This window comes from Colletotrichum destructivum, chromosome 4 (genome assembly GCF_034447905.1).
Source record: "Colletotrichum destructivum chromosome 4, complete sequence".
Classification (NCBI taxonomy): domain Eukaryota; kingdom Fungi; phylum Ascomycota; class Sordariomycetes; order Glomerellales; family Glomerellaceae; genus Colletotrichum; species Colletotrichum destructivum.
The window spans coordinates 364,255-380,747 of NC_085899.1; the positions used below are offsets into that span (position 1 = coordinate 364,255).

General features: G+C 57.7%; 3 protein-coding genes across 3 annotated transcripts; all 3 read left to right on the forward strand.

Moving 5' to 3' along the window:
- The first annotated feature begins 511 nt into the window (after positions 1-511).
- Positions 512-3,338, forward strand: CDEST_06019 (Putative glycosyl transferase, family 1). The gene is made up of 5 exons (XM_062922178.1): positions 512-637; positions 842-1,227; positions 1,304-1,584; positions 1,645-1,847; positions 2,087-3,338. Exons 1-5 carry the CDS (start codon positions 524-526, stop codon positions 3,239-3,241), a joined length of 2,139 nt encoding a protein of 712 aa, XP_062778229.1. The 5' UTR covers positions 512-523; the 3' UTR covers positions 3,242-3,338.
- Positions 3,339-3,871: 533 nt separating this feature from the next.
- On the forward strand, positions 3,872-5,942 carry CDEST_06020 (uncharacterized protein). The gene has a single exon (XM_062922179.1). The coding sequence runs from the start codon at positions 4,076-4,078 to the stop codon at positions 5,936-5,938; it is 1,863 nt and encodes a 620-aa protein (XP_062778230.1). The 5' UTR covers positions 3,872-4,075; the 3' UTR covers positions 5,939-5,942.
- A 3,976-nt stretch (positions 5,943-9,918) lies between these two features.
- On the forward strand, positions 9,919-11,205 carry CDEST_06021 (Putative oxidoreductase FAD/NAD(P)-binding, Globin-like superfamily; the record flags this gene model as incomplete). The annotated part of the gene is made up of 1 exon (XM_062922180.1): positions 9,919-11,205. The coding sequence occupies one exon, from the start codon at positions 9,919-9,921 to the stop codon at positions 11,203-11,205; it is 1,287 nt and encodes a 428-aa protein (XP_062778231.1).
- Between the last annotated feature and the right edge of the window lie 5,288 nt (positions 11,206-16,493).

The following is a 16,493-nucleotide window of genomic DNA, read 5'->3' on the forward strand; positions in this document are numbered from 1 at the left end:
AGATAGGTAGAGGGGTAGGAGGCAGGTACCTAACTTTACGACCTTTGATCCTCATCCTCACCTTCCCGTCTTTCTTCGCCTCGTGCTCTACCCTCCTTCCCCCTCCTTGCAGTTGCCCAGACCAGTTTGTCACTTGCCTTCCTATCCAATTCCTGCCCTCCGTTTACTCCTCGTGTCGCCTCACATTATTACGTACCTAGGTCCTCTCCTCGTGCTGTGTGTCTTTGCCCGTCACCTCCTCCCAGTTTGGCACCAGCTCGCAGCCGGCAGCCTTGATTCCCGACTCCCAGCACAAAACCCTCGCATCCCCTCGTCCCCTCTTCTCTTTTTCGATTCTGTCTTCATCAACATCCTCCTCATCCTCCTCCTCTTCCTGTTGCTGCTGGACTTCCTCCCAAATCCCCTGGCCTGCAAACTGCACCTCGTAGACGACTCGCTCGAACTTCCACTCGACGCCTCTTTACTCGTCCCCATCTTCCCCTAGATCGAGATTCCAGTACCCAAACACCTGGAAGTCGCCATCATGGTCACTCCGAAGCAGCCGGGCCGTCAGTTCTCCTTGGGCGCCTCGGCGCACCGCAGGAGACAGATGAGCACCATGCATGACCAGGGCAATCATTTCGGTCCAGCTCTGACTGTAAGTCTGTCAATCGCGTCCTCGTCCGTTTGCGAACTTGCATTCCCCGCATGTCTCAGCAACCCATGCCCTGGCCCAAGACATTGATCGGCCCGTGGACTCAATTGTCTGTCTTCTCTCGGCTCGATAATCCAATGAGACGACCAATTGCTTCACTACCTCGTAGTCTCATTTCATGCTTGACCACTAACACCAGCTTGACAGACTCTCTACTGCGGAATCTCAGCCGTCTTCGCCGACTCCCACACAGCTGTCGTGGCCCTTGCAATCCACGACACGGTCTACCTGATTGACTTCACAGTCAAGCACATCAACCTCGACGATGCCACCCAGACGGGCAACGACGCCATTGCTGACTACATCATCAGTACGCTCGAAGACTACGAGCATGCAAACTTCTCCAAGTTCATTGGTGCTGGTTTGCCCATGACCCTCAAGTACATGAGCCAGTCCTTGTGCTCGCGTCTTTGGCTCGACCTCGACATCGTCCCCGTTGTCTTGCGCCCCGACGACGAGCACAAGGAGAAGAGCTTCTGGGACATCAAGCGAGTGGACGAGCAAGCCGATTCTATGGCTCGCAAGTGCATCATGTAAGTTGCCCGCTCCGTGCTCCCCCTTGAACCCGTGCAAACTCGACAGGACTAGTTACTGATGCCCCATCCACAGGAACTTTGGTCCGTCCCTTGTTCCGCTCCTCCAGGTCGGCTGGAGAGGTGTTGTTCAGACGGACGCTGGCTTCCGTGTGCAGCTTAACACGGTCCAGAACCACAAGGACACTTGCGGCACCCCGACCTGGGATGCCACCATGTTCTTTGCCAAGAAGCTTCGCGAGAACAAGATCAAGGTCGCCTTCTTCAGCAGTACTCCCCAGGGAGGTGGTGTCGCCTTGATGCGACACGCCCTCGTCCGCTTTGCCCGTCTTATTGGCGTTGACCTGACTTGGTATGGTACGTTTTCCCCTTGCGTCCACCTCTTGCAGAATCGTACGGATCTGACATCATAGCCAGTGCCCAAGCCAAGACCCGGTGTATTCAGGATCACCAAAAACATCCACAACATCCTCCAAGGTGTCAGCCACCCTGACCAGCGCATCTCGGCCGAAGAGAAGCAGTCCATCATTGATTGGATCACGGATAATGCCAACCGCTACTGGCTTTCCGAAGGAGGCCCTCTGCGACCCCCCGAAGAGGGTGGCGCCGATGTGGTCATGGTGAGCCTTCTCCAACCCGCTTCCCCCACCCCTAGGGCTTCTCCAAACCCTCCCTCCCCTACCCCTCCACCCCCATACGCACAGCTACCCCTCCATCCCTCTACAGGCTGCATGGGAGGTCTGATGGTCTCCACACGAGCTCTTCTGGTCCACCCCACATCTCCCGCATCGGGCACTCGGCATGAGAAAGCCCAAGGTCTGATCATGAACTGCTGCTGACATGTGCGTGTGCGATTCAGATTGACGACCCTCAAATGCCCGGTTTGATTCCCCTGATAAAAAAGATTACGCCTGACCGGCCTGTTCTCTACCGATCCCACATCCAGATCCGCAGCGACTTGACTGCCAAGGCTGGCTCGCCCCAGGAGGACATCTGGAACTTCTTGTGGAGCAACATTCAACATGCCGACATGTTCATCAGCCACCCCATCCCCATCTTTGTGCCTCACACGGTGCCCAAGGAAAAGGTGGTGTACTTCCCTGCCACGACTGACTGGCTGGATGGCCTGAACAAGCCCCTGAACAGATGGGACACGGGCTACTACGGCCACATCTACAACACTGCCTGTCGCAACCAGGGAATGACGGAGCTCGAGTGGCCCGCCCGCAAGTACATCATCCAGGTGGCTCGGTTTGATCCCTCCAAGGGCATCCCAACCGTCATTGACTCTTATGCCGAGTTCCGTCGTCTGCTGGAAGAGAAGGGCGAGACGGACATCCCGCAGCTTGTCGTTTGCGGCAACGGGTCGGTTGACGATCCCGATGCTAGCATGATTTACGACCAGACTATGAACCAGCTCGAGAAGCACTACCCTCACCTGGTCAAGGATTGCAGCATAATGCGTCTGGATCCCAATGACCAGCTCCTCAACACGGTCATTGCCAACGCTCACGTCGTCCTCCAGCTCTCGACGCGCGAAGGGTTCGAGGTCAAGGTCTCTGAGGCTTTGCACGCCGGCCGGCCCGTCATTGCTACACGAGCAGGTGGTATCCCGCTCCAGGTCAAGGACAACGTCAACGGCTTCTTGGTGGAGCCCGGTGACTTCAAGGCCGTGGCCGGTCATCTCTTGGATCTCTTCACAGACAGTGAGCTGCACAAGAAGATGAGTTACGCTGCCGCCACGGGCGTGAGTGACGAGGTGGGCACGGTTGGGAACGCACTGGGCTGGTTCTATCTCGCCGCGAAGTGGGCCGAGGTTGGTGTCAAGCCTGGTCTGCGCGGCGACGAACGATGGGTCAACGACATGGCGCGAGAGGAGGCCGGCAAGCCCTACACGGAGGGCGAGAACCGTCTGCCGCGTCACTTTACTCAGAAAAAGGACGTTGCTATTGTGTCGGGAAAGACGAATGGCAACGGCGAGACGGGTGAGAAGGGCGGCGAAAAGGCGCAGTAGTGTGATGTAGCAGCGGGTTGTCGATTTGGCGCATGACGATGGTATGAGTTATGATTGGACTCGGGACAGTTGGGATTGAGTTTTTTTTTTTTTTTTTTTATGAGAAAAGTAATTTGTCGAGTCTTTGTTAACGGGTACATGGTTATAGATGTTATTGTGCTTGAATCGAGGGATGGATGCTTGTCGTGATCTACCTTGTCTACTGTGGGTTGTGGTTTGTTGGTGGGAAGAAAGGCCTGGGGCTGATTTATGTGTTGTTTGGCAGTAAAGTGAAAGTGCCCAAACATTGGTGCCGGGAGATGGCCAGTTGCTGACAGGCGGTGGACGACAGGCATCAGTCAGGGTGCAACGTATCGGTTACCGAGCGGTGTCAAGCAAACCCCAGGTCGGGCTTCCGACTAGGTGTGTATGGACAGTGTAGTGTGGCATCTCGAGTGAGAGAAAGAGTACAGGTAGCATGTAGCCGGTCCTGTGGCTTACCTGGCCAGGCCTGGTCTGGCCTGGTGGTCACGAATCAGTCATGTGTGTCGTGTTGCGGCCAGCCGCGCGTTCGGGTAGACAGGGCCCGCTCGCTCGCTGGCGGGTGTTACAGCAGTTGAATCCTTTCGGATAGATAAGCCGAGTCGTCAGCTCCCACCTCCCGTTGTTGGCCTGTCAAGATGATATCTTGAGGGTTTTTTCTTCCTTTTTTTTGTTTGTCTTTTCCCCTGTGTAGTATTTATGTGTTTTTTTGTTTTATAGGTCACTCCCAAGACAGACAGACAGACATCCAGCCAGACAGCCACCCATCACCACTGCTACTCCGAGTGTTATACATACAATCACGTAGCAAACATGATTCAGCTGATGTCAGCGGCGGCCGCCCTGGCAGCGGTTTACAGCATAACCTTATCTCCGGCAACGGTCCTCGTCTCGGCCGAGCCCATCTCGGCGGCGCATCAATACTCACCTGTGTCACCACCGCCATCTTCGTCGTACTCCGACTTCGCACCGAGCCCGGAACACGCGCGCGAGAATGCGGTGCATATCTTCAACGCCGTGCACTCGGCCATGCGCCAGTGGGGGTCCTCGCTGCACCACAACGGGTTGGGGCTGATTCCCGCCACGGTGCCGCGAGGCACGCTGATGTACCACGGCACGAGATCCAACAGCACGCCCGAGGGGTTCGAGTGGCTCGCGTTCGAGATGGAGCACTCGGAGAATTTTGCGAGGAGCTGGAGAAAGGGACGGGGGACGCCGCCGCCGAAGCCGCCAGGTAAGGGCAAGGGGAAACCACCACCACCTCGGCGGCCGCATGGGGGCGAGCCGATTATCCCGATGATGGAGGGACAGAAACCACTCGGCGGAGGGAATGACGATGAGAGACCTCCGAGAGGCCCCGGGGGGCCGAATGAACCTGTTCGCGGGTACTTCCACACGTACCGCGCCAACCGGGACCTCAAGCTGCTGTACCTCGACGGCATGGCCGCGGGGAAGACGGGCATGGGCACGCTCGATACGCAGGACACCCTGCTACGCGACCTCGACGAGGCGCCCGGGTTCGGGGAGTACGACCGCGCCAAGGAGATCTGCGAGGTCGTCAAGGCGTGGGGCCTCGACGGCGTCATCCGGATGGAGATTGGGTTCGAGGCCATCTACTGCGACTTCTTTGACGGCCTGGACCTCGTCTCGGTCATGAGGCGGCCGTGGAGCGACCAGGTCGAGGGCGGCGACGGGAGGGGCCTCTTTGACTGGGCGAGGGCCGTCGCGCAGCGGTACGACGGCATCGGCGGCGGCAGGGTGCGGTTGGGGTTTGGGGGCATGGTCAACGGGCTCTGGTACCCCCTCAACGTGTCCAACCCGAACGGGCGGAGGGACATGCCGAGGCTGGGACGCCTCGCGAGGGAGGAGCGAGAGGTGGTGCTCGGCAGGATCGAGGAGATTGTCAAGGGCGCTGCGTGGTCGGACGGGAAAGTAGATTGGCAGGGCGTGGCGGACCTCATCGTCACGAGATTCGGTGACCGCATCGAGGCGATTGCCGACGATGAAGCCGTGGTGGAGGACGAGGCATTTCTGAGTCAGGTGCTGGGCGTGACGAACACGTTTGTAGACTATCCGTGGGACGAGTTCGACTCGGTAGCGGCGGTGCAAAGGGGGCAGAGGGAGGAGAAGGAGGAGGTGGAGGAGGGGTATGTCAGGGAGGCAAGGGGAAGGTGTGTGGCGCATTACCTGGAGCCGGCGACGGCGTGGAGGGACGAGTGGACGCGGGAGGACGAGATGATTTACGTCGCCATCTCAGCAGTCGCGGAGCGCATCTGCGGGGACCTGTTTGACGTCCGCGGGCTGGTCCTGGACGCGGCACCGGAGCTGGCAGGGGCGGTTTCGGAGGCGGATGTCGTGGCGGCTATGGCGGCGGCGGCAACGAGCCGGCGAGGCTCCGAAGACGCAGACGCAGACGGAGACGCGGCCGACGAGCTCGCGGGGGCCGTCAGGCGAGGGCGCGAGACGATCAGGACGCTCAAGGGGGATCTCGGGTGGAGCCTGTGGAAGAGGTGCAAGCCCGGGTGCGGCGTGGCCGAGATCTGCTTCGTGGCCATGTGGCCGTTCGGGCTGAAGGACGACCACTACCGCCCGAGCTGCCAGAACCGGAGCGCGTTGGAGGATAGGGGGGCGCGGTACGGCGACGAAGAGCGGTACTGGGAGTGGGAGCCCAGGTGATTATGACGCCGCGCGGGTTCTGGCGGGAAATGGAGAGTTGCAGGGGGTGTTTAGTGAACAGAGTCATGGTGTACAGGTTTGTCGTAATATTTGAATTGTCGCGGGGCGGTGCTATTCTTGTTTATATAATGCTCTCTCTTGGACATGTAACCCCGAAACTTGACAGAGTTGGTTTTGTCGTAGCCGTTATTGTGTTGGAATCCAACTATTCTTTATTCCAACGATATTTCATTCAGATTTGGTTATTGTTGTTCTGAATTTTGTTGAAGCGAGATCCTCTGATAGACGTTACCACGTGTATTACACGACGGGTAAACGGGAGCCTCTAAGGACTTGACCGAGAAACGATCTTGGAAGCGAGTCATGATGTCTCGAGATGTTGCCATCACCACAGACCTCGACCGCGGGGAGTTCAAGGTGTTGTTGGGACGACGGGGAGCAGAAGGCTGCGTCAACTCGGCCGAGGAGATGCAGAGCTCTAGCAGCCCACGGCAAAAGGCATCTCCAAGCCGCCTTGGCCGGAAAAGGGACGCGTGAGATATTTCCAATATGGTTTGTTCTGACATAGGAACTGACGTTCCAGTTTGTCAGCAAAATAGTATTCGGCACCCAAAATAATGACTGTGGGATCGTTGAAAATATTCCAAATCAAAAACAACAACAACAACAACAACAACAGCAATAAAAAAGCCCCCGCTGGAAACATGTACCGCATCCTTGAGGCGGGATGACCCGAGCTCATGGTCGACGTTTGGTTTGCATGGAGCCACGAAACCTGGATCCTCCCCCCGGCGCCCGAGCTCCACGTTGCGTCCGGTTATTCTTCGAAAAGTATGATGTACCATTCTTTTACCAGCATCAGGGGACATGCCCGCCTCGAACCTCGCAGATCTCGCTATAGCGAGATGTCCGAGGTGCGAAGGAGGGTGGGGTGAGGAGTGCAGCAAAAAAAGGTGGGATCATGTCTGTCTGCCAAGATCGGGGTACAGCCCCTTGTTCTTCTTGTTTTTGGATTGTTTCGTTTGCTAAAGAATTCCCACGAGAGGTTTTTACTCTTCGTCACTGGTAAGGCCCACGCACGTGTTTTGTCGTGCTACATTAGAACTTGCGCGATTGGTTGTTGCTGGGAAAGCTGATGAGGGGGGTCTAGAACCCTCCCTCTTGCTTCCATCTTCCATGCCACACGGTCATGGGTCGATCATGAGCACCCGGGAGCTCCAGCAAAGGGTTTCCGGGCGGAACAGTGTGATGCTCGGCAACTCAACAACCCCTTGGGACGATCCGGTTCTGAAGGTTCCGTTCCCGCCCACTGGCGCTGTCATTCCGTAGAGACGTCCAACCCCCGGAAAGGCCCGGGCATGGAAGCATCCGTGTGTGTGAGTACATGCAGTATGTGTGTGTGTATGTGTAATGTTGCAGCCTTTTCTAGCGTGCGGGCTCCGGGAACACCCTCTTTCGATTAGGTAAATCGGGCGTGCGTCATGTCGGCCGCCCACGTTTCTGGCCGGGTTCCCCATCCTAGTCTTGTGCTTCTTTGGGAGAATTGCCATGTTCCCGGTTAGTCGTAAGGCGTAGGCGGAATAGCATGTTGACAACGTTGACATGCGCAGGGTCGTTTACAAGTTCTGCCGCAAGTTGCCGTCCGGGAGAGTCGACGACCGGGGGGGGGGGGGGGGGGGGAGGGGCTGCTGACCATTGTTGCTATTGCCAGGTCTCATGGCGAAAAAGAGAGGATCAGGCCAGGTTCTGTCATGGCGGCTTATGTCTCGCGGGGGTCCGCCGTCGATGGTCGATGGACGATGAAGGGGCTGTGTTTCCAGGGTTCGGGAGCCATCTGTGATATGAGCCCATCCCGTCGGTAGCGCGGGGTTCGTGATGATATCTTTTTTTTTTTCTCCATTGTTATTTTTAGTGGTTTGTTCACTTTGGTTCCTCGCTCGTCCCGGCTGAAGCCATCTACTTCCGAGTTCATGACAGAAACCCTCAAAACACCGACGGGGTAAGAGGGTCAGAGAAACATGGGCACGAAACATCTCCGGAGCCCATGTCCATGCATGGACTCGGCTGGCTGCGCGTGGACGTTACTGAGCGACGAAGGTGACGACAGAGAGAGACAATGGGTAGGGAATCGATCGTCAGCCTCCAGAGGGGAACATTTCCGCATTCAGCCGCCTTTAGCAACCGACGCCGTGTCTTTGAGCTGTGCACCACACACCGGTGGGACACACTGGGGCACACTGGGACAGAAAACCCAATGGCCAAGAGAGATGTTGGCGGGAGTGGCGGTGCGACATTTGTCTCTTCAGTCTCATCTGCCTCTTCAGTCTTGCATCATCGCCTTTTCTCTCCTCTTTCGCAAAAGGGGGCTTGGGGTGCCATCGTTCCCCGGGGACGCCTCACTCACCACATGTTCCACCGTCCCTTGGCCCCAATCTGCCAAATGTTTGACAAACCAATCCAGACAGAGTCGTCCGCGTGTACTGTCTCTTTCTTTCCATCTGTCTCTCTGTCTGTCCGAAAGGGGAACCAAGGTGCGCGCAACCCGAACCACCCCAAGCCTTTTGGGAAGGACGGATTAGGCTTTGATAGACAACATAGGTTTAGGGTGTCACTGGTATGTGTGTCCCTGGTGTTGTCAGGAACCGCCGGCGCCACGACGCGGGTAAGCTTAATGGCGGTCCTCAGCATATCCTATTTGGGGTCGAGCGGTGTCTGGCATCGGTAATAACGGATACACACTGCCGGTTTTTGTGCGGATTTGGGTTTATGCACCCTCAGACTGCGAATGCGAGGTCCTTAGTGTGCTGATGCAGCGTGCGTCCCAGTCTTCCAGCCGCTCAGAGCAGCAATGATACATATGACGATGGTGACATGTGACGCGTCAAGGCTTGTTTGTCTGTGTGTGAATGAGTGAGTGTGTTGATCGTTCTCAAGTCTGGCACCAGTCCAGTGGACCGCACTGCGACGTGAGCGATTCAGTGCCGATGGGAAGAGCAATTGGAGATGGGACGGATATGATTACACCCCCTGAAAGTGACGCAAATCCGTCCCATTCATTACCCAGTAAACCAAACCAGCTTTCTTCAGGCTCTTCTGTCTGTCTCTCGCTCTCTCTCGCTCGCTCGCTCGCTCTTCTCTTGGTTCTCCCCTCGAGAACTCTTGTAAACTCTCACACTCGGAACTAAATCGGCAGTCCACCTACCCTTCTTCACTCTACTACGATGTATTACTCCAAGGCGGCCGATCCGCCGAAGATTCCGCCGGCAGCCAGACGTCAGGGGTATCCCATGATCCATTCCATCCCATCCCGTCCCATCCCGTCCCGCCGACCATCGTGCTGCACGCGCCGCCCACCCGCCCGCGGAGATGCAAGATTCGACAATACGTGTGTGGACATCCCCGATGTCAGGCCACCCGGCGGGAGAAGCATGATACGGGAATTCCCAGAACTTTTTTTGTGGAGGCCCGCAGGTTTACAGAGGGACAGAAACAACGCGCACATCACATGGGATGGGCTGCGTCGACGGTGCGGTGGGATAATCGCCGCGGACCATGACATGACATGACCATTGAGGTGATGGATATTTGTCAATGGGGCGACGACGTCGCGCCGTGGATATCGGCATGGGGCGACGGACAACACCTCCATTGTGCGACTCGCAATCGTTTCTCTCTTTTGTTCCTGGATTAAATACCGCCGGGCATCCCTCCACATCCGTCATCTGAAACGTACAAGAAGAGAAACTTCTGTACTTGGTTATCCAGACCAGACTTCAGACTGCTGAACAACTTTCCTGCAGCATATCATCATCATCATCATCATCATCATCATCGTCCTCCTCCTCCCCAATATCATCAACACCACCATCCACTTCCCTTGGTAGATGTTCGCCTTTCCCTCCAAGACATACCGTCTGCTACCGACCTTGGCCCGTCCCGCCCACCGCATCGGCCGATCTTTCACCACGTCCGCCGCCAGAATGGGCCTCACGCAAGACCAGATCAACATCGTCAAGTCGACGGCGCCCGTGCTCAAGGTGCACGGCGAGACCATCACGACGCTCTTCTACAAGGACATGATCGACTCGCACCCGGAACTCAAGAACGTCTTCAGCATGCGCAACATGGCCTCGGGCGAGCAGCCGCGCGCCCTCGCCCAGTCCGTCCTCGCCTACGCCACCTACATCGACGACCTGCCCAAGCTCAAGGCCGCCGTCGAGCGCATCGCCCACAAGCACGCCTCGCTGTACATCCGCCCGGAGCAGTACGACATCGTCGGTACCTATCTCATGAAGGCCATCGGCACCGTCCTCGGCGACGCCCTGACCCCGGACATCGCCGCCGCCTGGACCGCCGCCTACGCCCAGCTCGCCCAGGTCTTCATCGGCCGCGAGGCCGAGATGTACCGCGAGGCCGGGCCCTGGACCGACTGGCGCAAGTTCAAGATCGTCCGCCGCATCGACGAGTCCGACTCCGTCACCAGCTTCCACCTCGCCCCCTCGGACGGCAAGCTGCCGCTGCCCAAGTACCTCCCGGGCCAGTACATCTCCGTGCGGGTCCCCGTGCCCCAGCTCGGCGGCATCACCCAGCCGCGGCAGTACAGCCTCAGCGACGCCGCCGCCTCGACGGCGGGCGAGTACTACCGCATCAGCGTCAAGCGCGAGGCGACGGTCGTCGACGCGCCCCAGGACGACGTTAGCAAGGGCCTCGTCCCGGGCCTCGTGTCGAACCTGCTGCACAATGACTACCGAGTCGGTGACGAGGTCGAGGTGTCGCACCCGCAGGGAGACTTCTTCCTCGACACGGCGCAGGCGCGCGCCGACAAGGCCGACGCGCCGCTCGTGCTGCTCTCGGCCGGCGTCGGCGCCACGCCGCTCATGGCCATCCTCAGCACGGTGCTCGGCCCGGAGTCCGACACGCCGGACCGGCCGGTGAAGTGGGTGCACGCGGCGCGCAACAGCGGCAGCCTCGTCTTCGCCAAGCACATCCGCGGGCTGACGCGCGAGCGGGCCAACCTCAGCGCGCACATCTTCCTCAGCGAGGTGCAGCCGGGCGACGAGAAGGGCCGCGAGTACGACTACGAGCAGCACCTCGACCTGACGAAGCTGCCGCGCGAGGAGCTCGGCCTCGGCGACGCGAGGACCGAGTACTACGTCTGCGGGCCGCGGGACTGGATGCTCAAGGTCCGGCTGGTGCTCGAGGGCCTGGGCGTCGAGAGGGAGAGGGTGAAGCTGGAGCTGTTTGCGACGGGTGACGTCGAGCAGTGAGGGTCGACAGAGAGTAGTGAGTCGATCTGGGAGTAGTGAAGCTAGGTCGAGAGGCGAGCAATTCTTTTGCGCGCACTGGGGACTTCAAACACCAGGGGGGGGGGGTCATGAAAGAGAAGAAAATGATCCAACGGAGTAGGACTGGGATCTTGCGAAGGGATGATACACAGCGGGGCGAGGTGTTTTTTCAAATTGTGGTTTTTTTTTTGTTCTTCTTTTTTCCTAAACGCCTTGCTTCAGTTGAATGGATAGACTGATAGATAGATACCTCTCATGAATGTACAAATCCTTTCCTAATCTCATTCTCAAGTTGTCGTTCTGTCGCTTCCCCCTGCCTCGATGGAAAGAAAAGCCAATCACGTAGCTGACGAAGGAAAAACAACCAAAGAGGACGGGGGGAAAGTTGTGTTTACTTTTTGGTTTTGGTATGCCCTTTCTGCGAGACCTGATCGTCCTCAGGGGTGGCGCGAGCTGAGCGTTTGCCTTTCGTTGCTTTTTCCCCTCCCCCTCGGGTGGGCTATTTTTCTTTCGTTTCGAGGCTGACTGGCCCTGCGAAGGAAAAAGCCTTTCTATGATGTGTAGACCTTCTTCCCCCACCCCCGTACGATGCAGTTCACAGCTTGGGAAAATGAAGGTTTCCCAGACGCAGGCTCGGATTTTGGGATGTGTCACGTTGACGAGCCTTGACAAATTGGCGTTGGCCATCGCTCCGTGAAGAATGGGCAAAATAGCGCCGAGAACGTCAACCTTTTGGGCATGAGTGCGATGAACGGAACGGTCCGTCCGTCTTTGTATCAAAGACCGGGACCGTGTTGGGGTCCAGGAGTTTCTCTATATGATCTGGTGTATCGCGCCACCTATGGGGGGGGGGGAGGGCCGTTGAGCTGTCATGTTCACTCAATGACCGGATGAGGCACATTTGGCGGGAGGGTGGACGAGACAGGTTGGCGTCCGCTGAGGATAGGAACGACGACCCGCGGGCCAAAAATAAACTAGGTTGGGTGATACCGAAAAACTCAAACTAGGGGGCGTCATGCTCAACAACATTGCTTTTTCTCAGCACAGGACAGGAAAGGAAGAGGACCCGAAAACTTGGCTGTGGCGAGTGTCGTAAGTCGTCGGTTGGTTGTGATGACGATCGATGCGCCGGGGCCAGGGCGTCACGATACGACTTTGCTTGCAGATGGCGGCTTCGTTCCCCGAGCGGGAGCTTGCGCGGGTGCGGGTCGCTTCCGGCAGGGGCACCGCGATGGGGGGAAGGCGAGGAGGGGATGATCGCTGGAGGCGCGCGTATGGGTTCAGACGATCCACGATGCACGATCCGCGACCCGGCGATCCAGCGACGCAAGTGAGGCAGCCAGCATATACACATGGCGCATCGGATCGTCGTGAGAATCTGAGAATCGTCAGGGCGGGCCTCCCCGTCTGTCGGGTCTGGGCTGGACTGGAACCTGCATCCAATATGATATGCGACGGAGCGACGGCCCCGACGCAGGGGCGGGAAGGGGGGTTAAAAAGAGGCAGGCTAATGCACAGCGGAACATGAAGGGAGTGGTGTATGAACAAAAGAGCCCTCGAGGCCGGGGGGCAAGGCAGGGGTCGTGTTGAAGCTAGGTTGCTGGCGGTGGTAGAGTCAAGATGTCTGACTTTCTTCGTGTGCATGGCGGACGGGGAGGAGGGGGATGTTCTCGCGCAAGCTCGAAGAGATCGCGGGTAGCAAGGGTCCCGCGGCCAATGGCGGAATTGGATCGAATTTGCAAAGACTAGATCATCCCAGGGATTGTACGCCGACCGGGGCTGATGAAACCACGTGTCCGGGGGGGGAGCCGGGAAGCCGGGGCTTCGGTGCCGGACGCACGCTAGAGCCTACGAGCGAAACAGTCAAGACGGGAGATCAAGACCGGGACCGGCAGGCGGGCGGGATGCGGACGGGGTTCGTAGGAACAGGGGCTGAAAGACAGTTGCTCTATGGCAGAGATGGCAGAGAAACAGCGCCTGACATTGAATTGCGTTGCGTCAATACTGGACTATTTTGTTGGTTATGGGTGTCCAGATGCAATGCCTATGCATCCTCTCTGTTCCCGCCCGCCTCGGGATCCAAGTGGACCGGGATCCGCACGGACCCGACAGCCGCCGTATTTGGACCCGCTCTTTCGGGGCCAGGTACGTATCTTCGCCGAGAAAATCCGGCATATCCGGGAGACCCTGCTTTTGCCCTTCTTCCACCACGCTGCCATCGTCATCTCCCGCAAACATGTTTTCCCATCAGGGCTGCTCTCCCTCAGGAATGTTCAGCAGCTCACTTGCACCGAGAGCTGCACAAAGCTGGCCACGCATAGTTCCCGTTCACCGAGCCCCTACCTACCTCAGTGTCTCTCCCCACCTACATTTTTCCTTCCTCGCGTCAAGACAGGGGTTCACAGACGCGACAGGGGAGGTGGGGCGTTGCCCTCATCAATCCGGATCTACTGATTTCTTCACTCTCAGTCTCTCTCTGTCTTTTTGCTTTTTTCTTCATTTACTCGCACACCCCTCTCCCCTTCCACTTCCTTTTTAAACTCGTTCGGGCTCCATGCTGCGAATCCAAGCGGCGATGATGGTCATTAGTGAGCAGCCGCCTACCTGAAGCCTCTTCAAGTTGCCGCTCGTGGCATGGTCGCCGTCACATCTGGCTTGTCACATCGGAGGGCGTTTCTGCTCGATGGATCTCCGGATCAGATCCCGGGATCTGCCGGACCCCTGCCAGATGATCTCACACACTTATACACACACACACACACACACACACACACACTTTTTTGGTCACAATTCATCATGACCATTCCAAGTAGCCGAGCAACCTCTCTCCGCGCCAAGTGCGCCCTGCAAAGGGCAAGAGTGCGAGAGTTCTGGAAGGGTCAGTTGCATTCCGACGCCCATTGCCTCTTTTTCCTTTTATCAAGGGGCCGGCGGTCGTGGAATGCTGGTGCTCAAACTCTATCCGTGCATCGTATCATCAGACAAGACCAGCGGATAACCTTGAGGCTATTCGCACACCAGCCTGGCTGACTTCGTTCTCAGCCGGCCCCCCCCCCCTCGCATGCCCCAGCACATCATTTGCACAACGGCACATGTAGGGACGGGGGCAAGTGTCGTCGCGATCCAGAACTGCCGAGATGCCGCTCCACGCCGACTGATGACTGACGAGCTTCAACCAAGGTTGACGGTGAGATGGTAGAACCTGCCCCCCACCACCCATAGAGAGGAGGAGAAGCAGATCCTTCGGCGCCCTTCCAATCCCTCGGGTCACGGGTGGGTGCATCTCGCCACCGTCGCAACCCGCCCCCCCGAACATCCTTTTCGGGAGTTTTCCCCGTCAATAATGGCAATTTGTTGGCCCCCAATACGGGTCGGCTCACCTGATGTAGCAATGCATTAGTCTCGGGATCCCAACTTCGCGGACACGGAGCTGAAGAATGACCCATGGTCCATCAATTGGGGGGCCGATGCACCCAAGGGAGGGGGACGGGGAGGGCGGCTGTCATGATGCAAGGAAGCGTGTGCATATCCGCGACGCATCGCGCCGCACCGCACCGCATCAGCACCAAAAGCCATCCACGGCTGGCAGCCGACTAAGCCAAGCAGACGGCCAAGGAGCCATGGACCAGACCATAGGCCGTGGCATGGGAGCAGCCGTGAAGAGAGAGATGGACGCATGCCTCGCCGCCTCTCGGCGAGTCGTGGACCCTCGCCGGCATGGACAAGCGCATCATCTGAAGCTTCATTCCGTGGGACGGCCCGCATTCGCGCAACTGCTTTTACTCTCAATGCTTACTCGCTCGATTCATTCAAACGCGCGTGGCCACTTTACGTTTCGGCCGCTATCGCCTCGTCAATGGCCCCCCCCCCCCCCCATCCCATCCCATCGCTCGACCCTCGACGGAACGAAAACCACATGCTTCACAACAAAGGGATTTCCCCGTCTCCCCATCAAAAAAATGAGAAACATCAAACGACAATCGGGAAACGCGGGCCGGCCCCAAAGGAAAAGGCGTCATGCTTCGGACGGTCCAAACAAAACGCATCTTTTAACGTTACCCCAGGTGATGATGCGACCTGCCAAGTCTTTTCTCCGCCTTTGTGCTCTGTTCGACCGCACGGAACGGGTTGCGGCAGCACTGGCTGTAAAGAGGTATTGTGCTTGGGCGATCTGACGGACCATGGAAAGGAGAGGGCGGGCTGCCACGAGTTTTGAGTCTCTGCATCGAGACTTGACTCTCGTACCTGTTCTTCCTCTGCTTCTTGTTTTTTTTTGTCTCTCTCACTCTCTCTCTCATTCTCTCTCTGGCAATACCCCCTTGACTCACTCAGCATCGCCATTGCTTTTGGATCCAAGCTCTCTCCTCTCCTCCCCCCCCAAGCGACTTTCAATAGTGTCTGTCGGCCTGCCTTTCTTCCTTTCTTTCTTTCTTTCTTCCTCCTATCAACCGCCCAAATTTGAATGTTACAAGGGCTCGGCAGCCAAACATGACGCCGGCCCAGCGCTCGCTAGCTTCCCATCGAAGCTGGCTTCCGCTCATCAGACATCCGGATTTGATAATGGGTTGGCGGATGCCGCAAGCCTGCAAGGGTCCGGCTCGAGGGGTAGCGTCCCCAAGATCCTTGCTAGCAAGCCGTAAGCTTGACCCTTTACGGGCACCCAACGAGCTCTATTGCTTCCCCCCTCTTCCCTTCCCCCCCCAGCTCCTCGATAGAAATCGCGCTAGGGCTGCATTCTTCCCCATCCGGCGGCGCAAGCTCCAAGGGAATACACGTTCCTCACTGGCCGTGGCGTTTCGAACCGAGCCAAACCTCCTCGCGGCGCGCGCCTCCACGACTCCTTTCTCGTCTTCCGCGTCCTCTTCCGCGTCCACCACCTCCTCCTCCTCCTCCTCCTTCGCCTTGACATCTCGTTGTCAACCGCCGCGCGCCCGCCTACTGCGCTTACTTGGTCTTCCCGCGCAACAAAGAGACGGCGCCTTCCTGCCACCTTTCTCGGCCGTATCCTTACCGGCCTAAGCTGCCCGAGCCCACAACGGGCCCTTATTCAACGGCCTTTGGTTGCAAGGCTGCCTCCTTAGTCTATGACGACTTCCCACCGCGGTTCCGAATCCTCCTCCATGGCCCTGCTTTCTTCTTTCCCCCTCCGATGAAGATGTTCACCTCACGCCTCATCTCGCTTGACGACTTCGGCGATGGTATCTCTCTCTCTCTCTCTCCCTCTCTCTAAGTGATGTACTACTGGCATTCTCCGTCGCCGAATTCACCGA

Coding starts and splice junctions, on each gene's coding strand:
- CDEST_06020 (XM_062922179.1), top strand. CDS start 4,076: ATGATTCAGCTGATGTCAGCGGCGGCCGCCCTGGCAGCGGTTTACAGC.
- CDEST_06019 (XM_062922178.1), top strand. CDS start 524: ATGGTCACTCCGAAGCAGCCGGGCCGTCAGTTCTCCTTGGGCGCCTCG. Junction 1,228..1,303: donor ATGGCTCGCAAGTGCATCAT/GTAAGTTGCCCG, acceptor CCCCATCCACAG/GAACTTTGGTCCGTCCCTTG. Junction 1,585..1,644: donor CGTTGACCTGACTTGGTATG/GTACGTTTTCCC, acceptor CATCATAGCCAG/TGCCCAAGCCAAGACCCGGT.